The 27,327-nt window shown below is 39.1% G+C and overlaps 1 protein-coding gene across 3 annotated transcripts in view; it reads left to right on the top strand.

Annotated features, from left to right (window-relative positions):
- Nucleotides 1-3,624, top strand: part of Anapc10 (anaphase promoting complex subunit 10) — a 48,735-nt gene extending 45,111 nt beyond the window's left edge. For all 3 annotated transcript variants that reach the window (XM_055609119.1, XM_055609121.1, XM_055609120.1), the window contains one exon: nt 2,553-3,624. In XM_055609119.1, the coding sequence (XP_055465094.1) occupies nt 2,553-2,783 (231 nt within the window). In that variant the 3' untranslated portion in view covers nt 2,784-3,624. The remainder of the gene's footprint in view (nt 1-2,552) is intronic.
- The last annotated feature ends 23,703 nt before the right edge of the window (nt 3,625-27,327 follow it).

Raw genomic sequence — 27,327 nt, 5'->3', positions numbered from 1 at the left:
TGTGCGCTGGATCCTTGTGGTTAGCACATTATTTGCAAAGTTTGTTTTTTTCTCTCTTTGCTTATGGAGAAAGACTATGTTATGTATAGTCTTGTATATAAGTTCTCTGACTCATCATATTAGTGACAGTCCTCAATATAGATGAGTATAGATTGCTGTTCTTTGCTGCTATATAGTATTCCACGTTTTGACCATACTAGTATTTAAATCTATTTGATCATTTGTGTGTAGTCAAAAAATTACATATAGTGTTTTTATGAGCATTTTAACATGGTGAACTTGCTCTGTTGATTAGGATAGCCTTGATATCAGAGATCTGCCTGCCTCTGCATCCCAAGTGCTAGGATTAAAGGCATGTACCACCAAACTCAGAAAATATCTAGCTGTTTTGAATACAAGCAGTTATTTGTGTATTTTTGGACAGATGTTTAATATATCAGCACAACCTGAGGTTTACTTTTCTTCTTTGTTAATTTCATCCATGTATAGCTGTTTTCATCTACTATCATTGATCCCCATTCCCATCCTGCTGAAGCTCTTCCTTTTACTTTCATGTCTACCTTTAAATAATTTTTAATAATTCACCTCTTTTATATCTGTATTTAATTATGATTATATGAGCATGGCTGAGAGGTTATTTGTAGACTAAGGACAATTTATTAGTGCTACACTACTAAGGAAAATGATGTTCCCCCCTACTAACTGCAGGCACACAGGGATTACAGCAGTTTCTCATGGAAGGGGAGTGCTGGTGAGTCCCTCTCCCACTCATGGGATGCATATATTACAGGCTGTCTGTGAAGGTCTTGTGTAGGTAACCGTAGCTGCTATGAGTTTATGAGTACACCAGCTGGGTCATGGCCATGGGACTTCACAGCATATCTCTATCTACAGATGTTAATGTCCTTTCTGTCTCTCTTCTGAGATGTCCTCCAAAGCCTGGGGGTGATGAGAGAGATTTTTGGCTTTTGACCAGTTTGTGAGACTTTGAATTAACCATTGCCCATTGTAGTAAGAGAGTTCTCTAGCCAGGGCTGAGAACAACACTAAGGTAAGGGCATAAACATTAGCATTTGGATGACAGCTTGATAACATGCTCATTTAGCAAAAGGGCAGTACTAGGTTTCCTGTTAGGTATATGCCCTTCCCATCCACAGGCTCTTGACCAAGTGTACATTAACAAGCACAAGCTCCTTCTGTGGGCTGGACCTCACAGCTAGTCAAAAAGCAGCTGTTATCCCAGAGGTTTAGTTCTTCTTTTAGAGTTGGTGGTGGGGTGTACATGTGCCAGATGTTGATACTGGGTGTCTTCTTTGATTGGTCTCTACTTTGTTTTTTTTTTGTTTGTTTGTTTTTTTTTTTTTTTTTTGAGATAGGGTCTCACTGCATGTGGAGTTTATTCACACTGAGCTCCATCCCCAGCCCTTAGCACTGAGGTTAGAGACAGCATGCCTGCCTTTTATAGACTGTTGGGAATCCTGACTATATTATGAAATTTGCAAATTGTTTAGGGACAGAGCCATAGGGACTACAGCAGGCAAGTTGAATAGAGATACACAGGCAAGTTCTAAAGAGAAGAGGGGAGCTGGAAAAGGGTACTTGAAGGAAGTGAGTCTTCTTTTAAGTCACAGCCAGTACTGTGAAAGAAAAAGAACTTTGAACCAGGAAAGACCCATGTTCTTGATAGTAATGAAATTTAATGACTTACAATCTTCTTACCAAGAAAGTAGGAAAGGGGCTGAAGAGATGGCTCAGTACTTAAGAGCAGTGGCTGCTGTTCCAGAGGACCTGGGTTCAGTTCCCAGCACTCACATGGCAGCTCACAACTATCTGTAACTCCTGTAGCAGGGGATCAGACACCTTCACATACATACAAGCAGATAGAACACCAATATGCATAAAGTAAAAATAAATAAATCATTTAAAAGTTTTTAAAAAGTTTTTTTTAAAGGAAAGTAGGACAGTTTTATAAGTGAAATTTACCTCTTTTGGTTTTGAGCTACAAAGGTGACAATTTCTTTTAGAAGTTTTATTTGGAATAGGATAAAGACAGAACAGCAGATTAAACAATGGAAACAGTGGCTTCAATTTCAGTGACTTTTGGCTCAGGATTATGATAGAATCGCCAGCAACTTCTAAAAGACCCTAAATATGCATCTACCATTTTATAGTATATATTTATGCAGAGTGAAATTTTCAGCATTCATTATTGTAAAATCAAAATATCAATCAACTGGAAGATACTGACAGTGCTCTAGATTTGTACTCTCACATCATCCCATCTTTAATTATTAAATTGTATATACCAAAGAACTATTTTAAGATCATTTTTATGATTTATTCTTAATAACTGTTTGCTTTATATATCTTTTATCTATATGCTCAGGGTCATAGAAAGGTTCACAGGTTTAAGAAGCCACGGGTTAGTAGGCCAGGCATGGTGGTTAGTACTGTATTGTCATTCTCTCAGTGAGCAGAAATTTAAGTATAATTTTAGAATGTGTTCATTATAAACTTATTTATACAGTGAATATAATTTTTTCTCTTGTCAGCAACTTGAATTGGTGGAACCAAGTGGCTGGATTCACGTTCCTTTAACTGACAATCATAAGAAGCCAACTCGCACATTCATGATACAGATTGCTGTTCTAGCCAATCACCAGAATGGAAGAGATACCCACATGAGACAGATTAAAATATACACACCAGTGGAAGAGAGCTCCATTGGGAAGTTTCCTAGATGCACAACCATCGATTTCATGATGTATCGTTCAATACGGTGATTTTAAATTTGACAGAACTGAAACAGACATTTGCCTTATCCTATCATTGCATATTGTATTAAGTGTCTCTTTTGAAGCCAATCCTTACATTTTTCTTTTTATTAAAAGAAAACTAGTTAAACTGAAAAATTTGAGATGTACATAATTTTTACCAGCTTGATGGTTATTTCATAAATGATTGTTAGATATTTGGGAACAAAACTTTTCCTGGTATATATGTAATTTTCAGTAGCATGAGGTTAATTTTTAAGGGAAATTTAATTTTTTAATGTAAAGGTTTTTTTTAACATATTATGTAAATAAACTGGCACTGAATGTCTGTAATAATCTAGTCTGTCTTCTGGCCCACGCCTGTAATCTAGAACTCTGGAGGTTGAGGATCCTGAGTTCCAGTCTTGCTTGGTCTATAGTGTGAAATCCTCTCTTGAAGAGACTGGGGGTTTTTAGTAGGAGAGAAGCCTCCTAATTTGGAGAATGTAATTGTCATATATATCTTTCATAAAATATAACTCAAGGTTGTCTATATTCTCACAATATCGTGTTAGATACTGCCGTTATAATTTGTAGCTTATCTCAGTCCATGTAACACTTAGGAGAAAAATTTCAATTTGTGTCTGACATTGTAACATCTTCCCCAGATAATATTTCCTATGAGAATAAAAAAAAAAAAAAAAAGTTTTTTTTTCTCCCTTGTAGAACATGGCTTACCAATGAATGTTGACTAGTTCATAACATACTGTGCCCTGTATCTGATGGGGTGGAGTCATTAGTTCCAGGACATCCCCTAGATTCACTTTTGCTTTAGAAAGGTTGTTCATGCTTGATAGGCATATATGTCTAAAACAAGAATGTTTTAAAAATAATAGCGTGCTTTCTTTGCTTTATTCTGGCAGCAAGTCTGTTCACTTAGTCACTACTGAAAATATGGTTTCACTTCTTCAGTTATCAAAACTCTTTGATCCTTCAAGTTCCATTGTTTGTTCTACTTTCTTGGAAGTAAAAAGCATGTTAAAGATCTACTATCGGATAAAATAGGTAAAACTTTGTAGTCAAATTCAGTAGAGATATTGTAGGATGATGGATAGAGTGTGGGAGATTGAAGGAAAGTGTATGGAGGAGTGAAGGAGAGAAGAGAATCAAGGAAATGAGAATGGAAGCATGCAATCGGCAAGGATGCTAACAGTCATATAAACAGCAGGGCCTAGTTCAAGGGCAAGATATGCAACTTTAAGAGGTACAAAAGGCTCTGATAGCAATAATTTCACTGCTTACTGATTGTTGGTTTTTTTTTCCCACTTTTAAAATGTTATTTATATTTTTCTAAATTACAGTTTATTCATTTTGTATCCCCACTGTACCCCTTCCCTCATCCCCTCCCAAACCTTCCTACCCTCCCTCATCTCCTCCCATGCCCCTCCCCAAGTCCACTGATAGGGGAGGTCCTCCTCCCTTTCCCTCTGGCCATAGTCTATCAAGTCTCATTAGGACTGGCTGCATTGTTTTCCTCTGTGACCTGGTAAGACAACTCCACCATCAGGGGGAGGTGATCAAAGAGCCAGCCACTGAGTTCCTGTCAAAGACAGTTTCTGTTCCCATTACTAGGGAACCCACTTGGAGACTGAGCTGCCATGGGCTACATCTGTGCAGGGGTTCTAGGTTATATCCATGCATAGTCCTTGGTTAGAGCATCAGTCTCAGAAAAGACCATGGTTGTTGTTTTAAAGTTTGCTTAGAAGGACTAATCTTGTACATTATCCCACTAGTTTTCTAAGACATTCCAAAATTGAGAGGAACTGAAAAGAATGTCAAGAAAACCCGTGATTTTATAGATATAGCCCAGGCTGACCCAAATTTGCCCTGTAGTTGAGGATGCCCTTGAACTGATCCTTCTGGCTTTACCTACCGACTGCTAGAATCACAGTCCAACTTCATGTGATGCTGGGGATGGATCCCAGAGTTTGGTGCATGCTAGGCCAGCAGTCTGCTAATCCTGTTTACCTAGTTGCCATGTAGTGTGAGGCTGACCATCTTAATAGGCGTGACAGATCTGATAGCCGAGTATTATAGAGATATATATTTCCTTAACACAATAGTCTGAAAAACAAATGATGTATTCATATTGCTGAAGCCTAACTATTAAAGCAGTTTCCTGTTCTCAGCCTTGTTTAGAGAAGCATCTCTTTGCAGTGCAGAGATCTATAACTGATCATCGTGCTTACAACAAGTGACTATGGAGTGTGCTGCCCTAATGGGAAGTCTGTATCTCCTTTCCAAGTTCCAGGAACATCATGGAAGAAGGGAAAAAAGAAGGTAAGAGCTGAAAGGTGGGAACTCACGGCAGCAGTGGCTATAGTCACAGGCTGGGCCCATCACTGTTTTATCGCAGGTTGGGAGGGACACATGAGACCTTGTCCTTCCCAGAGGAGCTAGAGACCAAGAAAACTTGCAAAAAGCACACCCTAAATATGCGCAGTGGGTCACTTAAAATGACAAAAGGAAGGGGGCTGAGAGAGAAGGGGAAATGGGAGGGATGTTCATCAAAGGGGAGAGCACAAGTAGAAACAAACAATTTTTAAACTTTCACCTTTTGTGGAGTGTGTGGCGCTGGGATTAAGCACATTTCTTGTGTAAGGTAAATATGTCCCCCAGACTATGCTTCACTTTTAAAAGTTCACATTTTTTATCCCATTACTTGGTAAGCTGAGATGAGAGTTATGAGTTTCAGGCCAGCTTGTGCTCAGCAGTTAGACATTGGGTGTCTAAACAACACCCAAACTAAATATTATTATTCGGTCATTTATTATTTATTTCTACTCTCAGACCATAGATGTGGTAGACCATCCACCTGGCCTGTGTGGACTTCTGTGCATGAAAGGGCATGTTCATTACATAGATTTCCATGTAATAGAAATTACATGGAAATGATTACAAAGATTTCCATCCACAATTTCTATCCAGATTTCTATTTTCTTAAAACTCAACAGGAAGAAATTAGTTAAAAATGAGGGAAAGATTTCACTGCCATTCACCAAGTGAAACTGACCAGCCCTTCTGTTTCCCATGTACTAATATTGTCCCGAGGGAAGAAAGTGTGTGTCTTGAAAATTCATGTGGGCATGCTCTTTGAAGCTTCATTTCTAATACAGGTTGTAGACTTTATAATGCTTAAGACCAGGAATGATTTGGAAGTTTGGACTTTAGGGGATAATTTTGATATTATGTGATATTTGATATAAAATTGGTAAATGTGATAATTCACATGCACATGAGACATTTTAAGGGATAGGAACCCGAATTTACCAACATAACATTTGTTTTGTGTACACCTTATACAATAGTGTGGCTTTTACATGAGTCAGGTGTGGAGTGCTCAGAAAGTTTCAGGTCATTCCAGATTTTGGATGTTAGAATTAAGGATACTCAAAGTCAATAGGAGGGTATGTAAAGAAATTTTAGTCTATCTATGTAGTAACTATTCAGCAGTAAAAATGAGCAGTCTGTATGTAACAATGTGGATACGTTACCTCTGTGAAGAGAGAAATTCAAGAGAATGCATACATATGGTTCTATCTTTTTAAAGTAAGGAATCCAGAAGATGCAGCTAAGACAATAGCTGGAATAGGAAGTGCAGCCGTGACTCTGTAGCACAGGGCATGGGCAGGAGAAAGGTGGCTGCTTGGGCGAGTCGTGGGAAAGCACCCTGATGTGACAGGGGCTTCATGCACATGCACACACAGTCCCGGCCTCACCAAGTGCCATGCTTTACATTTGTGCAGGCTGTTGGGTGTGAGTTATATGTTAGTAAAGCTGAGAGGAAATAGCTCACTCTCCTTTAGGAATTACCTAAAGGATGAAGTGATAGTATCTCTTACCGTACAGGGCCTCAGAGTTGAAATCTGAGAGTAGAAAAGCCATTAGACAGAACGGGCAGAAGAGTTAGCGATTCATTGGAAATGTCTACTTAATGGTTCTAGGGTTAAAGTTTCACAAGTAATTTAGAGAATATGACACTTGGAAGATCAGTTTGAGAAAATGTTACAAGAAATTTTTGAAATGTGGAATTTTAAATTTCATTTATCACAGAACACAGCTGTGCAAGGAAGTTGGTGTAACTGATCAATCTTTTGTCTGCCTAGATTTGGCATAAGGAAACCTAGGTGAAGCCGGCACACACTTTGTTTTCTAGTTTCTTCTAGTCTACTGGGGACAATATGAAGTTTCTGACCAATCAATCAGAATCCAGAAAATGGTATGATCTCTGATTGGTGAAAAAAGACTGTGGGAAATTTTCTTCTTAACCTGGAAGACAAAAGTGAAGCCAAGGAAGATATTGTAGAGGAGTCAGAGTTTAGAAAGAAACACTCTTTGTGATATTGGCTGGTGTTTCACTTTTCAAATTTGTTCTTGAATTTAAACTATCATTGCTTTTTATATGGGTAATTAATTGGAAGTGTGGTTTGTGTATTCTGAACCAAGAAGCATTTTGACACATTTATTCTTGTTTGAAAGCATTCAACAATTAAAATACAGAGCTTTAAAAATAATTTTAGATCCCATGCCTCCTGTTCTCTTAGCCATATGGATACTATTTTAAGGACAAAATCAAATATGTGCACGTACACACACACATACACACACACACACACACACCCTTATTTAACCACTTTAAAGTTAAGTAGAATAACTGGTTTATTATTTCTGAGTTCTAGTTTGTTTATTTTAAAGTTAGCACTTATATCTTAAAAATAAAAAGTCTCAATATATTACACTAAGTATTAGGGGATGTAATTTATATGTTTTGGTTGTATGTGGACATTTTTTGTTTTGTAAGTCTTTTAGGTCAAGATTATCTTTCTTTATCCACATTTCTGACTTCTGCTGTGACTCCCTGGAGACAATATTGGGAGATTTTTCTACAATTTACCAGCCTTTAAGCTCTATGAGCTTGGTCTACCATTTTGTTGGTTTTGTTTTCATTCACTCACTTGTGCCCAAAAAGCCTTGAGGGAGGAAGATAGAGTAAGAGCAAGAGCCTCAAAGATTAGTTATGTACTCTATTCACAGAAAGAATGGACTAGGGGAAGGGGATGAGGAGAATATGAAGGGAGAGTGGGACTGGGGGAATTGAGGGCGGGGCTTCAATTGGGATTTATAATGAATAAATTGTGAAGAAAAAATAAAAATTAAAAAAAATCAAGTCTCATTAAGTAGAAAACTATATTATAAACCATAAAAATAATTAAAATGAATCACAACTTTAACATTGAAAAAGTTTAAGTTCTTTTCAATGTTACTAGGCAGTCTTCTTTTTAAAGTACCCTTGCTTTATTCCACAGCTAGCTTCATCATTACTGTTTATCTTCTCTGCTGAGCAGAACCAACTTACTGTTTTCCAAGTATGCAAACTTGTGAAACTTTCTGAGGAAATGTTTATTTACGGAAAAGCTATTTAACATGATTCTTATTCAAGCTGTAGCATTTACCGTCTTGGTCAAAATTACTGTGATCACAGTCTTAGCTTTCCACTGAGGTGGTTCACAGTTACCATAAAACCTTCCACTGTGCGTTCACTTTGCCAATCTTGAAAGCAAATTGCTGTTCTCTCCCTGTGGTCTCAGAACTAATTCTGCAGACTGTTTTGTAGGTTACTTTTTTTTTCTTACCCTGGCACTCATCTTTAGTAGGAGATCCAGATTTCTAACAGATCATTTCCTGTTGTTTCTACAGCAATATCAAAATACTGATCACTTACCAAGAAGTGAAGGATCCAGAAGACTGGAGTAGAGTCAGCCAGCTGACTCTCAGCTGTTTACATCCATAAGACTTACGTGGTAGCTTTGGTAAACAGAGGACACACCATCCAGGGATTAATAACCCATAGGAGTTTACCAGTCTCTATAAAGGAAAGAGATTTTACTGTTCACTAAAAAATTTAAGTTTATTAGTAGGGTTGTGCTACTGTAGTTCTAGCACTTCAGAAGTAGAGGCAGGCAAATCTGCAAATTTGAGGCTAGCCTGGTCAATAAAGCAAGTTCCAGACCATCCAGGGCCGCACAGTGAGAACGTGTCTCAGAAAAAAAATAAAAATAAAAATAAAAAATTGCTTCCCTAAGACACCCATCAGACAACTCAGAACAACATTTATAATTTCTTTTATTGAAACTTTCAGGACAGGCATAGTGGCACATGCCTATAATTCTAGCACTCAGGGAGGCAGAGGCAGGTAGCTCTCTGTGAAGGTCAGCCTGGTCTACAAATGAGTACAGGACAGCCAAAGCTACATAGAGAAACCTTGTCTCAAAAAACAAACAGAGAGAGAGAAAGAAAGAAAAAAAGCAAAAAACTTTTCAGGTGTTAGCCAGGTTAACTAGGTGTAATATTGATCCTGTTTTTTTTTTTTTTTTTAATCTGTCTTTAGTAACCTTTTATCATCCAAATTCTTTTTCCACATTATCTATTGCCTTTCATTCATCCTTTCACATTCTCCTAGATCAGTTGCGGGGACATTGACCATTGTCCTTAGTTTATGATAAGATGAAGTTATTCAGAGTATTCATGTAGCTATCTAGAAATATCTGTACTAATTCCATTTTAACTATAAAATTACCTCTCATGTCCCTTTAAGGCAGTGGTTCTCAGCCTTAATGCTGTGACCCTCTAATAGTTCCTCATGCTCTGGTGACCCCAACCATAAAATTGTTTTCATTACTACTTCATAACTGTAATTTTGCTGTTATGAATTGTAATGTAAATATTTACTACACAGGATATCTGATGTATGACCCCAAAGGGGTCCTGACACACAGGTTGAGAACCACTGCTTTAAGGCCATGTGTTTCTCTTCTTTGTCTCTTATATAGTGAACTTTTCATTATTCTCAGACTTTCTTTTATCCAAGCATATAAATATACCTGTTTTTTTTAAATCATATAATTCTTTACCTTTTATGGTTTAATGGCCTGTAATATTGCCACTGTTATACTGGTAAGTAACGCTTAGGAATTTCTTGGTAAGCTTTGCTTGTCTAAATTTAATTCTGTATATTTTTGTTATTTTATTCTGATTCACTTAGCTTTGTTCAGTGTATTAGTAGTATGTTAATTTAATATATTATTTCATTTTACTTTACTAACATTTGAAAATTAAAATATGATTAATCATTTTTCTCCATTCTATTTTCCTCTTCCAACTTCTCTCAATCCCTCCCCAAACATCTGGCTTTCTAGTCCCTGCTATTGCTACATATATACATAAAATTATAGCTATATCATTTGTTGCCTGTGGTTTTTTGTCTATGCATGGGGCCCCATTGGAATTCTCTCCACATTAGCATGTCTATTATTGCTATTGTCCTTCTTAGCCATATTGTTTAGGTATCATCTGAGCATTTTACTGTATATATTATTAACTTTCAAATTAATTTTATTCATCTTTTATAATTCTCAGGATTTAGGGGTTAACACATTGCTTCCTGAGAAACAAAATGAAAAACAAACAAACCCAGTATTCTTTATTCAAAGGCCAAGGGGCAGTAGGTACCACTAGGCAGCACTGAAAAATGTCCTTCAGGCTACCATTCCAGACTTCAGTCTATAGTACAGAGCCATGGTAATAATAGCAATTTGATACTGGCACAAATCAGACATATAGACCAATGGAACAAAAAAAAAGACCCAAACATGAGTATTTCATGTGTATAACTTAAGCCATTTAATGTTTGGCAAAGTTGCCAAGATACAGTATCTGCAAAAAATATTGCTGAGAACCCTGGATATCCACATGTAGAAGAATGAAATTAGACCTGTAATTTCAAATGGATCAAAGACCTAAATGTGAAATCTGAAACTGCCAGAAGAAAAACATAGGCATTGTTCTACAAGATAAAGGAAAGGGTTTTCTGAATAAGACTCCATTTGTCCAAGAATTTAGGCCAACAATTGATAAATGTTACCTTGTAAACCAAAAAAAAAAAAAACAAAAACAAACAAACAAAAAACAAAAAAAACCATCAGTACAGCTAAAGAAACAACTGAAAGAAGAGGAAGCTCACATGATGGAAAAGAATCTTTGACAACCATACATCTGACAAAGGATCACTATTCCAGACTATATAACTCAAAAACATACAGTCAAAAAGCCAAACAATCTACTAAAAAAAATGGGCTTTGGATCTGAACAGTGTATTCAAAAGAAGAAATTAAAATGACTAAGCAGTATCTCAAAATCTTGTTTATTGTCTCCAGAAATCAGGGAAATGCAAAGCAAAACAACTTTGAGAGTTTATCCTATCCAGGTCAGAAAGGCAAAGATCAATAAAACAACCAATAACAAATGCTGGAGAGAGTGTTGGTAAGAGGGAACTCTCATACAATGTTGGTGGGATCACGAACCTATCCAGCCACTTTGGAAAATATGTGGAAAACCCTTCAACAAAAATCTACCATATGACCCAGCTATACTACTTCTTGACATATGTCCAAAGAACTCAACATCCTGCTCCACTGATACTTGCTCAGCCATGTTCACTGCCACGCTATTCACAATAGTTAGGAAATGGAATCAGGAGAAAGGATAATGAGCATGTAGTGCATATACACTATGGAATACTTTTCTGCTGTAAAGAAAACGGGAATCTGAGAAATTTAGGCAAATGGATGGAACTAAAAATATATATATATTGAGTGAAATAACCCAGATCCAGAGAAACAAATATTTGTATCTTGTCTTTAGTTCCTAGGCCCAAATTTTCAGATGCAAGTAAATAACCTGGAGTAAGTGCAGAACCCATGAAAGTAAAAAGGGATTGTGGGGGTCAGGACAGGGGACTAGCAAGACACAGTGCTTTGAAGGGGGAAAGAGGAAAAGAGGGGCTTTCATTAGGGAGAAAGAAGGAGATTAATACAGAAAAGGGAGGAGGACAAAATAACAGGATGTCTGAAAAAGTCATTAGAAATCATATATACCTAAAATTACATATAATACACACATACAAATAACTATATAATGAATTTTAAATGAAAAATTTTTATCCAGGCTGACAGTGCTCCCGCAAAAGCCATAGACTAGCAAAAGCTCCAACACCACGCGTAAAGAGTCTTCCTTTCAATTGTTGGTCAGGCTTGTACAAGAGACTCCACAAACATAGGCTATTGCTCTTGCTCTTGGTTTCTTCCCAGAGGTTAAAAGTAAATCCTTATTGCTGATGATACTATACACTTTGGACTCAGGACCTGGAGGATTCAAGATGGTTCTGACCTGAAAGCTTCCTCTCTGGGGACTAGCTTTCATGGTGTCAGAAGGCGCCATGCAAGCTTCCAAGTGAGGGAAGCAACCACTAGTCCTGTCCATCCATGATGTCTATGAACTGAAACAATGACCAGAATGGCATAATATCTCTAATGGTGTAAAAGTGGCACACATATCTTTGTGGTAACCAACAGTTCTCTAATAGGACTTAAGGTCCTCTCAACAAGAGGGAAATCACATCTGACACTTAAAACACAGCTAACGCTCCAGAACTAGTGAGGTTGTTAATGTTGGAGAAGTATCTACTACTATCATTTTACAAAAACAGCATTATTCCTAACTACATTCTAAATATTCTTATCCCCATAGATGAGTACAAGTCTCATTTTTCATCAAAGAAATGTCTCCTTGTAACAGATGAGATTATTACAGAAAACCACAACCAATCAAAATACAGAGAAGTAGCCATGTTCCAATCCCAACTGATGTGTCTATAGCACAACTGTATCTAAAACTCAGGGATCATAGGGGTAGAGGGGGCAGAAAGAAGAACAAGAAGTTTGTCGTGAGGTTTTATCTCCTAGAAGTGTCAGAGAAGCTACACCCATAAAGACTCATCAACATGGCTGCCTAAATAAGACCTCAACAATGATGTCAACAATAGACATGATAACATGGAAGGAGAAATTTCATAGGACCTCAACTGTAGATAAAATTTACATGTTGATAGCCTGTATTCCTGAGGAGACCTGCAGGGCCCCAAGAACATCCAGGCCTGCCTGGCTCCAGGAACATCTTGGTTAGACATCCCAACCTCACCAAAGCAGTCCCCTCTCTGCCAGGTCCACCTGGGGCACACTCAGCAGAGGTGAACTACATGCTGTTCTCTGAGCCCCATAGCCTGCATTTCTGAGGCCTGCAGGAGCCCAGTTATATCCAGGCCTGCCAGGCCCCAGGAACATCCAGGTTTAATAACCCCAACCCTGCTCTGCCAATCCTCTCCTCATTGGGTCCACCTGGGGCACAGCCAGCAGAGATGAGCTGCACACTATCTTCAGTGTCCTGTTGCCTATATTCCGAGGAGACTTACAGGGCCCAGGAACATCCAGCTCCATTGTCTAGCCACCTTACCAGGCCTTCTTCATTAGGAATATCCAACTTAAACACACCTTCCCAATACCTGCTACACCAGAAACATTCAGGACAACCAGATGGCTAAAATCAGCATCAGAACACAACAAGAGCCATGGCAATATGACACCTTCAGAGCACAGCAGTCCTACTACAAGCAATCCCTGGATATCCTAATACAGCCAAAGCACAAAAAAATGACCTTAATCTTATAGATGACAGAGGCCTTTGAAGAGGAAATAAATAAATCCCTTAAAGAAATACAGGAAAACACAAACAAGTGAAGGAAATGAATAAAACTTTTCAAGACCTGAAAGTGGAAGTAAAAACAGTTAAACACACACACAAAGTGAGGGAATCCTGGAGATGGAAAACCCAGGGAAAACAGACACAAGCAACACCAACACAAGAATACAAGAGGTGAAAAAGAGAATCTCAGGCATAGAAGATATGATAGAAGAAACATATATCAGTCAAGAAAATGTTAAATCTGAAAAATTCCTGGCATAAAAGATCCAGGAAATCTGGAATACTGTGAAAAGACCTAATGTAAGAATATTAGGAATAGAAGAAGGTGAACAGTCCCAGCTCCAAGGACCAGAAAATATTTTCTGCAAAATCATAGAAGAAAATGTTTCCAACCTAAAGAAAGAGATGCCCATAAACATACAAAAGGCATACAGAACACCAATTAGATTAGACCAGGAAAGAAAATCACTAAATGTAATAAAACACTAGATGTACAGCTCAAAGAAAGAATATTTAAAGCTGCAAGGGAAAAAGGCAAAGTAATTTACAAGGCAGACCTACCAGAATTACACCCAACTTCTCAACAGAGACTCTAAAAGCTAGAAGGTCCTGGACCTTGCAGCTTCTAAGAGACCACAGACTAGACTACTATACCCAGCAAAACTTTCAGTCACCATAAATGGAAAAAATAAGACATTTCGTGGCAAATCAAAATTTAAACAAAATCTGTCTACAAATCCAGCCCTAAGAAAACACTAGAAGGAAAACTCCAACCCACTCACACACTTGTGAACACCACCAACATCAAAATAATTGGTCATTAATATCTCTCAACATCAATTGACTCAATTCCCCAATAAAGACACAGGCAAAAACAGGATCCATCATTCTGCTGCATACAAGAAACATATCTCAGCAACAAAGATAGACATTACCTCAGAATAAAGGGCTGAAAAAAGGTTTTCCAAGCAAATGGATTCATGAGGCAAGCTGGAGTAGCCATTCTGATATTTAATAAAATAGACTTTCAGCCAAAATTAATCAAAAGAGATGGTGAAGAACACTTAGTACTCATTTAAAAAAATGACCAAGATGACAATTCTGAACATATATGCCTCAAATATTCTTAAATGAAACATTACTAAATATTAAATCGCACATCAAACCCCATACATTAATAGATATAGCTAATAGGCAGCTCAGTCTCCATGTAGGCCTCGCTAGTAAGGGGACCAGGGTCTGTCTCTGAATTGGATTCTGGTGCATATTCCTGGATCACTTCTGGGGAGTGCGGCCTTGCCAGGCCACATAGGAAGAGCATGCAGGCAGTCCTGAAGAGACTTGATAGTCTGTGGTCAGTTACTAAGGGAGGAGGGCTCCTCCTTTCTGAAGACTAGGGGAGGCAGATGGGGGTGGGGAGAGGGAGAGAGGGGGATATGATTGAGATGTAACATGAATGAATTAAAAAACAATAGGAGACTTCAACACCACTTTCTTACCAATGGACAGGTCATCAACACAGAAACTTGGTTGTATTTGGATACTTAGATAAGTTGGGTGCCATTTGTTGTATTTGATCATTAATATTTATTATTGATATATCTTTTAGTAATGCCACAGTTAATCCTAAACAACTGTATAACCAAATCACCATACAGAGACTGGGATTTATTTAATTAACCTAGATCACAATGCTGGGCAATAGTTATTCCATCCTAAACCTCCAAGCCCCCATAGTTTCCTACTATTCAGATTTTACCCATTATATTTGGCTTTTAGTGATATCTTAGGTCCTGTCTATCTCTCCACGTCATTCCAAGACCTCTCCTCTAGCCTTTGCTCTCCCAGCTTCTCTCCTTTCCTTCTCCTCCTCTGCTTTCCACTCCTTCCTGTTCCTGCTTCCTTCCTCTCCTCCCACTCTGAACCAGGATGCCCACCCTATCCTTTCCATTGCTCAACATTGTGGCTGGTTGTTTTAATGGACAAATTGGAGAACAAATGGTGGCATGTTTACACAAACTCGATCACAAAGGTGATGCTTAGAGAATAAACATCACAATGCAATGTCTGGATTGAAAGTTTTCTGGGGGAGAAAAATCAGCATTTGAGTGAACAAAGGTAAGGTGTATACATGCCAAAAGAACATTATGCCAACAGAAACTAAACAGAGAATGAACGAAACTGACATTATGAACTATGCCATGAAATGTTTTATTTGTAAGAGATACTTACAAAACACTTTACCCAAGCAGAAAAGAATATACCTTCTTCTCAGCATCTCATGGAACCTTCTCCAAAAAAGATCATATAGTCACTCACAAAGGAAACCTCAAAAAATTGAAAAACCCTTTGTATCTTATCAGACCACCATACATTAAAGCCAGACTTCAACAACAAGAGAAACAATAGAAAGCCTACAACCTCATGGAAACTGAACAACCCAATGAGCACTGGGTCAAGGAGGAAATAAAGTAAGAAAGACTTTTTAGAATTCAGTGGAAGTGAAGGCACAACATATATACACAAACGTATGGAACACAATGAAAGCAATGCCAAGAGGAAAGTTCATAGCACCATGTGCATTCATAAAGAAATTGGAGAGATCTTACACTAACAATTTAAAAAGCACTCCTAAAAGCTCTAGAACAAAAAGAAGCAAACACACTCAAGAGGAGTAGATGGCAGGAAGTAAATTCAGAGCTGAAATCAATAAATTAGAAACAAAGAGAAAAATACAAAGAATCAACAAAACCAAGAGCTGGTTCTTTGAGAAAACAAACAATACCGACAAACCCTTAGCCAAACTAAAGGTAGAGAGAACAAAATCAGAAATGAAAAAAGGGATGTAACAACAGACCCTGAGGACATCCAAAGAATCATTAGGTCTTACTTCACAAACCTTTACTCTAAAAAATTGGGTAATCTAAATGAAATGGACAAAGTTCTTGATAGATTCAATTTACCAAAGTTAAGTCAAGACCAGGTAACAGTTCAAATAGACAGACAACCCCTAAGGAACCCAGAAAATAGTCGTTAAAAGTCTCCCATCCAAAAAAAAAAAAAAAAAAAAAACCCTCGGCCAGATGGTTTTAGCATAGAATTCTACCAGATTTTCAAAGAAAAACTGATACCAATACACTTCAAATTATTCTACAAAGTAGAAACAGAAGGAACATTGCCAAAGTCATTCTATGAGGCCACAGTCACCCTGATACCTAAACCATACAAACACTCAACAAAGAAAGAGGATTCATGACCAATCTCCCTTACAAACATTGATGCAAAAATACTTAATAAAAATCTTGCAAACAGAATCCAAGAATACATCAAAAACATCATCCACCATGACCAAGTAGGCTTCATTACCGGGATGCACAGATGATTCAATATATGAAAATTCATCAGTGTAATCCACCATATAAATAAACTGAAAGAAAAAAATCCACATGATTATCTCATTAGATGCTGAAAAAAACTTTTGATAAAATCCAACACCCCTTCATGATAAAAGTCTTGGGGAGATCAGGGATACAAGGCATATATCCAAACAATAAAGGCAATATACAGCAAGCCAATAGCCAACATCAAATTAAATGGAGAGAAACTTAAAGCAATTCCACTGAATTCAGGGATAAGATAAGGTTGCCCACTCTCTCCATATCCTTAGTACTTGAAGTTATAGCTTGTATATTAAGACAACTAAAGAGATCAAGGGGATACAATATGGAAAGAAAGAAGTTAAAGTGCTGCTATTTGGAGATGATATGATAGTGTACATAAGTGACCCCCAAAATTCTACCAGAGAACTCCCACAGCTAATAAACACCTTCAGCAAAGTGGCTGGATGCAAAATTAACTCAAAACAAACCCAGTAGCCCTCCTTTTCATAAGTGATAATCAGACTGAGAAAAAAAATTAGGGAAACAACACCCTTTACAATAGCCACAAATAATATATCCAAGCAAGTGAAAAACTTGTATGACGAGAACTTCAAGTCTTTGAAGAAAGAAATTGAAGAAGATATCAGAAGATGGAAAGATCTTCCAGTGCTCATGGGTTGGTAGGATTAACATAGTAAAACTGACTATCTTACCTAAAGAAATCTACAGATTCAATGCAATTCCCATCAAAATTCCAACATAATTCATTACAGACCTTGAAAAAACAATATTCAACTTCATACAGGGAAAAAACAAAAACAGGGTAGCTAAAACAATTTTGTAACAATAAAAGAATTTCTGAAGGCCTCACCATCCCTGATTTTAAGCTGTACTACAGAGCAATAGTAATAAAAACTGCATGATACTGGGTTAAAAACACAGGATGATCAAAGCATCTGATTGGAGACCCAAAAATAAACCCATACACCTATGGTTTTTTACAAAGAAGCCAAAGCCATGCAATGTAAAAAACCGTCTTCAACAAATGGTGCTTGTCTAACTGAATGTTTGCATATAGAAGAATGCAAATAGAACCATATTTATCACCATGCACAAAACTCAAGTCCAAGTAGATCAAAGACATCAACATAAAACCAAACACATTAAATCTAATAGAAGAGAAAGTGTGGAATATCCTTGGCCTCGTTGGCATAGGAGACGACTTCCTGAACAGAACACCACTAGATCAGGCACTAAGGTAAACAATAAATAAGACCTCGTGAATCTGAAAAGCTTCACTGCAAGACAAAGACACTGTCAATAGGACAAAACAGATCTTCACCAACTCTACATCCGACAGAGGGCTAATATTCAAAATATATAAAGAACTCTAGAAATTAAACACCAACAAACTAAATAACCCAATTAAAAATGGATACAGAACTAAACAGAATTCTCAACAGAGAAATCTCTAATGGCCAAGAAACACTTAAAGAAGTATTCAACGTCCTTTGTCATCAGGGAAATGCAAATCAAAACAACCCTGAGATTCCATAACACCCATCAGAATGGATAATATAAAAAAAAATCAAGTGACAACACATGCTGGAGAGGATGTCGTGCAAGGGAATACTCCATTGCTGGTAGGAGTGCAAACTTGTACAACCACTGGAAGTTTCTCAGAAAATTGAGAATAAATAGATCTACTTCAAGACCCAGCTATACCACTTCTGGGCATATTCCCAAAAGATGTTCTAGCATACCACTAGGACACTTGCTCAACTATGTTCATATCAGTTTTATTCATAATATCCAGAAACTAGAAACAACCTAGAGGTCCCTCAGCCAAAGAATGAATACAGAAATTGTGGTACATTTACACAATTGAATACTACTTGGCTATTAAAAACAAAGAAATCATGAAAATTTCAGGTAAATGAATGGAACTAGAAAAGATCACCCTGAGTGAGGTAACTGAGAACCAGAAAGACATGCATGGTATATACTCACTTATAAGTGTATATTAGCCATATAGTATAGCATAACCACACTAAAATCCACAGACCCCAAAAAGATAAGTAACAAGGAGCACCATAGGGAGGATGCTTAATTCTCATTCAGAAGGGCAAACAGAATAGACACCAGAAGTGGTTGAAGAGAACAAGATGGGAACCTATCTTACACGTCCTCTGAAAGACTCCTCCCAGCAGGGGATCGAAGCAGATACTGAGACTCACAGCCAAAGCTTGGGCAGAACACAGTCTTATGGAACGGGGTGGGGGGGGAGATAAAAGAACACGGAGTAGTTAGGAGCCCCACAAAAAAACCAACAAATCTAAAACAAACAAACAAAAACACAAAAAAACCTCAGCCCAGAGGGGCCTGCAGAGACTGATGCACCAACCAGGGACCATGCATGGAGAGTACCTCGACCACCTGCTCATATGCAGTTCCTAGGCAGGTCAGTCTCCACGTGAGTATTCTAGTAAGGGGAACAGGGACTGTCTCTGACATGGATTCTGTTGCCTGCCCTTTGATCTCTTCTCCCTGGTGGGGTGGCCTTGCCAGCCCACAGAGGAAGAAGATGCAGGCAGTCCTGAGACTTGATAGGCTTGGGTCACATAGTAGGGGAGAAGGGCTCCCCTTTTCTGTGGGCTATGAGGGGAATTGAGAGAAAGAGGAAGGGAGGGTGGGGCTGGGAGGAGTCGAGGAAGGGGGCTACAATTGAGATATAAAGTGAATAAATTATAAAAAAAATTAAAAAGAACATATCCTGAGTGAGGTAACCCAGACCTAGAAAGATACAAATGGTGTGTACTCACTTATAAGTGGACATTAGCCATTAAGCACAGGATAAACACGCTACAATTCACCCCAAAAAAGCCAAGGAGGGCTTAAGGGAGGATGTTTGACTCTCACTGAGAAAGGGACACAAAATAGTCATCTGAAGTAGATGGATGGAGGGAACTTGGTGAGAGAGGGTAACAGGGTGTGGGATGGGTGTCAGAGAGTGGGGAGTGGGGGCGAGGACTGGGATAGAGAAATCAGAGGGGGGACATCTCTGGGACAGGAGAGGCTCCTGGGAGTCTATGAGTGACCCTACCTGAGACTCCTTACAGTGGAGGATATGGAGCCTGAAGTCGCTATCTGCTGTAGTCAGGTGGGACTTCCAGTGGAGGGAGAGGGACACCAATCCATCCATAAAACCTTTGACCCAAAAGTTGTCTTGCCTATAAGAAATGTAGAGATAAAGATGAAGGAGAGATTGAGGAAATGATAAACCAGTGACTGGCCCATGGGAAAGAGCCAACCCCTTGCCAATATTAATGATTCTCTGCTATGCTTGCAGATTGGAGCCTACCATAACTGTCTTCTGAGAGGTCTAATCCAACAGCTGATGGAAACAGATGCAGAAACCCACAATCAAACAATAGGCCAAACTCAGGGAGTTTTGTGGAAGAACAGAAGGATAGATTGAGGGAGGTAGAAGAGACAAGGACACTAAAAGAAGACCAATCGAGTGAACTAACCTGGGCCCACGGGGCCTTACAGAGACTGAACCACCAATCCAAGAGCATGCATGTGCTGGACCTCGACCCTCTACACATATGTATCAGATATGCAACTTGGTTAACATATGGGTTCCCTAACAATGGGAGTAGAGGCTGTCTCTGACTATGTTGCCTGCTTTTGGATTCCTTTCCCTAGGTAGGCTGCCTTGCCAGTCCTCAGTGGGAAAGGATGCACTTAGTCCTGTTGCAACTTGAGGTGCCAGGGTGGATTTGTACCACTTGTGGGCCTCACCTTTTCTGAGAAGGAGAGGGAAAAATAGGGGATGGGGGCATGAGGGTGGGACTGGGAGGAGAAGAGGGAGGGCCCTGGGATTAGGCTGTAAAATGATTTAATAAATTAATAAATAAACAAATGAAGAAAAAAATGTACTGGCTAATAAGAAAAAAAGAAAAACAAAACAAAAGGCAAAGAAAGAAAGAAAGAAAAAGAAGAAAGAGAAAGAAAAAACCCAAAACAAAAAAACAAACAAAAGAACTCCATGTTTTCCCAGATATGAGCCCCAAATTGGTTATTTAATACTAAATGGTCACCTTTGAAATCACATACACACAACTTACTTTATACAGACCAAACACACACACACCTCAATAATTAAAGAAATACCATGAATTTGAGAGAGCAAGGACTTGGAAAAAGAATCACTAATTCAGCAACATGTACGTGACCTTAGAATTACCTTTAGTGCCTGGATTCTGTCATTCTCTGTTCAGTCAGCCTGTATTTTCTCAGATCCCACATTGGCACACTCAAACAACTGCAGATAAAAACTACTGCATTTGAAAGTTCATGAGATGGTTCAGCACTTGAGTTCAGTCCTCAGGAACCAGATGGTAGAAGGAGAGAACTGACTCCCCCAAGTTGTCTTCTGAATTCTGTGTGAACAAACAAATGAATATATGTAGTAAGGGAATAGAAAATAGGCCATTTGAAAGAAAAGTGTTGCAAGCCAGTCATGGTGACCTGCACCTTTAATCTCAGCATTCTGGAGACAGAGGTAGATGGATCTCTGAATTTGAAGCCACCTTAGTCTACAGAGTGAGCTCTAGAATAGCTATGATTACACAGAGAAACCATCTCAGAAAAATACAAGAAAGCAAGAAAAGGATTACTTTTGTAACTGAAATGTTTTGGCATTTATTATTAATTTTTAAAACAATTTCATGGATGTATGCAATGTGTTATGATTATATTCATCCCACTATAATCTCTTCCTCCCACCTGTGCTGAATCCACTTTCTTCCCAACTAGTTCCTGTCTTGCTAGTTTTTTTCATAGTCTTTTTGTTGTTATTGAAGTCTTGTGCAGGTAGCTAGACTTTACTCTTGCTGTTTAAATAATATGCTATAGCTACTTTCACTGAGTTAGTCATTGTAAATATAAGCTAGAGGTCATTTAAAGTATACACGTGAAGTGAGAATTTTGTTTCTTTAAAAAACACAGAAATATAAGAATATGTTTTTGTTTTAATCACAGGTGTGGGGATATGAGGCTGCCTTGCCTCAGCTGACTATGATTTGCCTTGTGCTCTGGCAAGCCGCATATCTTTTGCTAGCTGAAGAAAGTTTCTGCTTGTGTGTGATGTTTGATATTCTAGGGACTTTTCAGAGGATTTATAAATGCCAGGGCACCAGGAAGCAGAGTTCATGCTTATTGTCATTCAGGGGTGTGTTGTTGGTTGGTAGTTGGTTGTTGTTGGTTTTTACTCATTGGGGTTGGGGGGTGGTATTAGTTGGTCATGGTTTGTTAAGTAATACATACTTCCTTAAGTAATACATAAGGAAGAAACAAGAAGAGGAAATGAGATAACTTGACAACAAAGATTAAATTTACCCCCAGGATCCCGACACCCATAATCAGCAGGGCACTGCTACCTGACAATAACATCTCCCCCTTTCTGACTCTTGACTTTATTCAAGAATTTCTTTCCTCTCCTCTCTTTTTTTTCTCTCATATCATCTAGTGTTATAAGGTTGAAAGGGAAGAAGAAAATGGGCGGAGAAGGTGGAAGAAAGAAGAAGCTATAAAGTAGCCAACACTGGCCAAATACACATGGTATCTAGACGTTATATGCTAATACTACACTACTTTATGTGATGTACTTGAATGCCTATAGATTTCAGTATTTGTGGGTATGCTAGCTGAACACGTAGACCAGACAAGTTTCTTCTCTCTTGCTTTTTAATTTAATTTAATCTAATCCAATTTTATTTCAGACAAGGTCCCATATGAGGCTGACCTTGAACTCACTGTATAGTCAAGGATGGCCTGATCCTCCTCCCTGCACATCTTGAGCATCCTGAGTGCATGGAGTCTGGTATGCACCACTACACCTAGTTCATTGGATGCTTGAAATTGGGCCAAGAATTTCTTAGGTAGTAGGCCACTGGTCTCTCTCAACTGAGCTATATCTACATACTAGCCCACGTGGTCAATTCTGTAAGACATCACTCTCAGAAACGGGGAGAGCTCCAACACATTCATTATGTAGCTTTAGTTCTAAATGGATTCTGTTGGATTCATCTTGAATTCAAAGCTGATGGCAGTCATTTATTCTTGTTTGTATTCTTTCTTGGCCTTTTGGACTTTCATAATTTTTACCATGTTCCAAACTGCTCTCTTTTTGGTGCTGTTCTCTCAGGCTACTTTGAGTACTTTTTAAAAAAATTGAGGAGATACAGAATGGTGGGGACCAGCATGCACCATATCTGAGGGGCAGAGGATCTGAAACTCCAAAATTGATGAGTGGAAGGGCAGCTAAACCCAGAACATCGACATTGAGACTTCTGGGGAGAAAGGGGACAAACCCTAATCTGAGACCATTAGGATTCAGGCCACCCTCAGACTTCTCTCGGGGACTCAGTTCCCAGGCACTTCGCCTTTAGCAGGCCTCCCTACTCAACAGTGGAGGCAGTGGAGGTGGTCCTCAGTGCACGCAGCTCCTAGCACAGGGCACAGTGCTGGCTGCTCCTAGCATAGAACTCCCGGCTTGAGATCTGAGACAGAGGGTACTCAGTCACCCCGGCACTTACCCTCGACAGGCCTCCCTTCTCCCTTGGCGGCGGAGGCAGAGGCTGTAGAAGCAGCCCACACAGAGGCGGCCAACACCCACCACACAGAGTGCAGTGCCTGTCCGCAGTGCCGCAGTTCCTAGCACAGAGCGCAGGGCCAGCGGCTCCACTAGGCCAACCAGGCCAGGACCTAAAAGAAGGCATCTGTGCCAGCGGCCTCCTAGTTCTGCCTCAGTGCCTGGACTCCCAGTGGACCACAACACCAGTCACCAAGTACTGAGGCTACATAGGGATTCTTGGGACAGCATTATCAACATTGAAGCCCCTGCTTTGCGGGTGTACCATTGAAGTCAAGGCAAACAACTCCTGGAACCCAGACAGATCTGAATACCAGAACAACAGTGTGACAGGACTGTAGACCCCCGAGGAATTCAGGAAATCGGCACAGGCACATTGCGCCTGCAAACTGTGCTAGCATCTGCACCCCCTCCTGCGCCTGCACCCTCCCCCACATTCCAAGCATCTACCCAACCAAAAAAGAGAACTTCAGACCTGTCTCTCTTATGAACACTGATGCAAAAATACTCAATAAAATACTGGCAAACTGAATCCAAGAACATATAAAAGATATCATCTACCATGACCAAGTAGGCTTCATCCCAGGCATGCAGTGGTGGTCCAATATACGGAAATCCATCAATTGTAATCCATCATATAAACAAGCTGAAGGAGAAAAACCACATGATCATCTCCTTATTTGCCAAAAAAGCATTTGACAAAATCCAACACCCATTCATGTTTAAAGTCATGGAGAGATCAGGGATACAAGGCACATATAAACATAGTAAAGACAATATATAGCAAGCCTATAGCCAACATTAAACTAAATGGAGAGAAACTTAAAGCAATCCCACTGAAATCAGGGACAAGGCAAGGCTGCCCACTCTCTCCATATCTCTTCAACATAGAACTTGAAGTCCTAGCCAGAGCAATAAGACAACTAAAGGAGACACAAATCGGAAAGAAAGAAGTCAAAGTATCACTATTTGCAGATGATATGATTGTTGACATGAGCAACTCGAAAATTCATCCATAGAACTCCTTCAGCTGATAAACACCTTCAGCAAAGTGGCTGGATATAAAATTAACTAAAAAAAAAAAAAAAAAAATCAGTCACCCTACTGTATACAAAAGACAAAAGGACCAAGAAAAAAATTAGGGAAACATCACTCTTCACAATAGCCATTAACAATATAAAGAAACTTGGTGTGACTCTAACCAAGCAAGTGAAAGACCTGTTCAAAAAAAAAAAAAAAAACCCTCAAGTCTCTGAAGAAATAAATTGAAGAACATATCAGAAGATGGAAAGATCTCCCATGCTCATGGATTAACATAGTGAAAATGGCAATTCCCACAAAATACCAACATAATTCTTTACAGAACTTGAAAGAAAAATTCTCAACTTCATATGGAAAACCAAAAAACACAGAATTGCCAAAATGATCCTGTACAACAACCAATCATCTGGAGGTATCTCCATCCCTGATCTCAAGCTGTACTACAGAGCAATATTAATAAAAAAACTGCATGGCACTGGCATACTAGAATGGTGGATCAATGGAATCAAATAGAAGACCCAGAAATAAACCCACACACCTATGAATACTTGATTTTTTACAAAGAAACTAAAACCATACAAATGAAAAAAGACAGCATCTTCAACAAATGGTGCTGCTCTAACTGGATGTCTACATGTAGAAAAATGCAAATAGATCCATATTTCTCACCCTGCACAAAAGTAAAGTCCCAGTGGATCAAAGACCTCAACATAAAACCAGACACACTACATCGGTTAGAAGAAAAAGTGGGGAAGAGACTTGAACTCATTGGCACAGGAGACAACTTTCTGAACAGAACATCAACAGCACAGGCTCTAAGATCAACAATCGATAAATGGGACGTCATGAAACTCAAAAGCTTCTGTGAAGCAAAGGACACTGTCATCAGAACAAAACGACAGCCTACAGACTGGGAAAAGATCTTCACCAACCCTATATCTGACAGAGGGCTAATATCCAGAATATATAAAGACCTGAAGAAGTTAAAAACCAACAAATCAAGTAATCCAATTAAAAAACGGGGTACAGAGCTAAACAGAGAATTCTCCATAGAGGAATATAGAATGGCAGGAAAACACTTAAAGGAATGCTCAAAGCCCTTAGTTTCTGACATGAACTCAGTGGCTGGCTTTTTGACTGCCTCCCCTAGATGGAGAAGCAGCCTTGCCAGGCCACAGAGGAGAACAATGCAGCCAGTTCTGATGAAACTGGATAAGCTAGGGTCAGATGGAAGGGGAGGAGGACCTCCCCTATCTGTGGACTTGGAGAGGGTCATAGGAGGAGATGAGGGATGGAGGGTGGGATTGGGAGGAGAGGAGGGAGGGACCTACATCTGGGACACAAAATTAATAAAATGTAATTAATATAAAAAATAAAAATTTAATTACAAATTTGACCATGAGTAGTGATAGTATTATAGTTCAAGAATAGCCACACAAACCACTCAGACACTAATCTCAGTCAGATATGGATGGTTTATTGAATGCAACACCCCAAGACTGGTCATGACCAGGGACACTGAAAGGAACTTGGGTGCTTAACTGTGACATTTACTTGTTATTAAAGCAAGATTTTTTTAATTTTAATTTTATTTTTAATTACACTTTATTTACTTTGTATCTCCCCTCTAGTTCCCTCCCTCCTCCCCTCCCAATCCCTCCCTTTCTCCCCTTTCTCCATGCATGCCCCTCCCCATGTCCACTGGTAGGGGAGGTTGTTTTTTGTTTTTTTTTTTTTTTCCTTCTGATCCTAGTCTGTTAGGTCTCATCAGGAGTGGCTGTATTGTCTTCCTCTGTGGCCTGGTAAGGCTGCTTCCCCTTCAGGGGAAGGTGACCAAAGAGCAGTTTATGTCAGAGACAGTCCCTGTTCCTATTACTATGGAACCCACTTGGACACTGAACTGCCATGGGCTACATCTGTGCAGGGGTTCTAAGTTACCTCCATGCATGGTACTTGGTTGGAGTATGAGTCTCAGGAAAGGCCCCTGTGTTCAAATTTTTTGGTTCTGTTGCTCTCCTTGTGGACATCCTGTCCTCTCCAGATCTTACTATTTCCTACTTCTTTCATAAGATTCCCTGCATTCCGCCCAAAGTTTGGCCGTAAGTCTCAACATCTGCTTTGATAGTCTGCAGGGCAGAGCCTTTCAGAGGCCCTCTGTGGGGGGCTCCTAACTTGTTTTCTGTTTTATACCACTCCTAGGCATATATCCAAAAGAGGCTCAAGTACACAATAAGGACATTTGCTCAATCATGATTGTAGCAGCTTTATTTGTAATAGCCAGAAGCTGGAAACAGCCCAGATGCCCCTCAACTGAAGAATGGATGCAGAAACTGTGGTACATCTACACAATGGAATACTACTCAGCAATAAAAAACAAGGAAATCATGAAATTTGCAGGTAAATAGTAGGAACTTGAAAGGATCATTCTGAGTGAGCTGTCCCAGAAGCAGAAAGACACGCAAGGTATGTACTCACTCATATAGACATATAACATAGGATAAACCTACTAAAATCTGTACACCTAAAGAAACTAATCTAGAGGGAGGACTCTGGCTAAAATGCTCAATCCCCATCCAGAAAGGCAAAGAGGATGGACATCAGAAGAGGAAGAGAACAAGATTTTTTTAAAAATAGAAAGAACCAAATGCAGAAGACATGGGGAAGGTAGTAACACATTTTGGCTAACTGTAGAAAGCAATATAATTTTGGCTAAAAAGACAAAGTGTTATCAACTCACCTCTAAGCTGACTGGTCCTCAGTGAGGATGTGGGGCTTAGAGTCTTCTAGAGTCCATCCAAAGTGTAGCCAGGTGTAGATAGGAAGGATGCAACCAGAGTGT

Source organism: Psammomys obesus, unplaced genomic scaffold (assembly GCF_907164565.1).
Source record: "Psammomys obesus unplaced genomic scaffold, mPsaObe1.curated_primary_1811, whole genome shotgun sequence".
Taxonomy (NCBI): Eukaryota; Metazoa; Chordata; class Mammalia; order Rodentia; family Muridae; genus Psammomys; species Psammomys obesus.
This window is presented reverse-complemented; position numbering and strand designations above follow the sequence as displayed.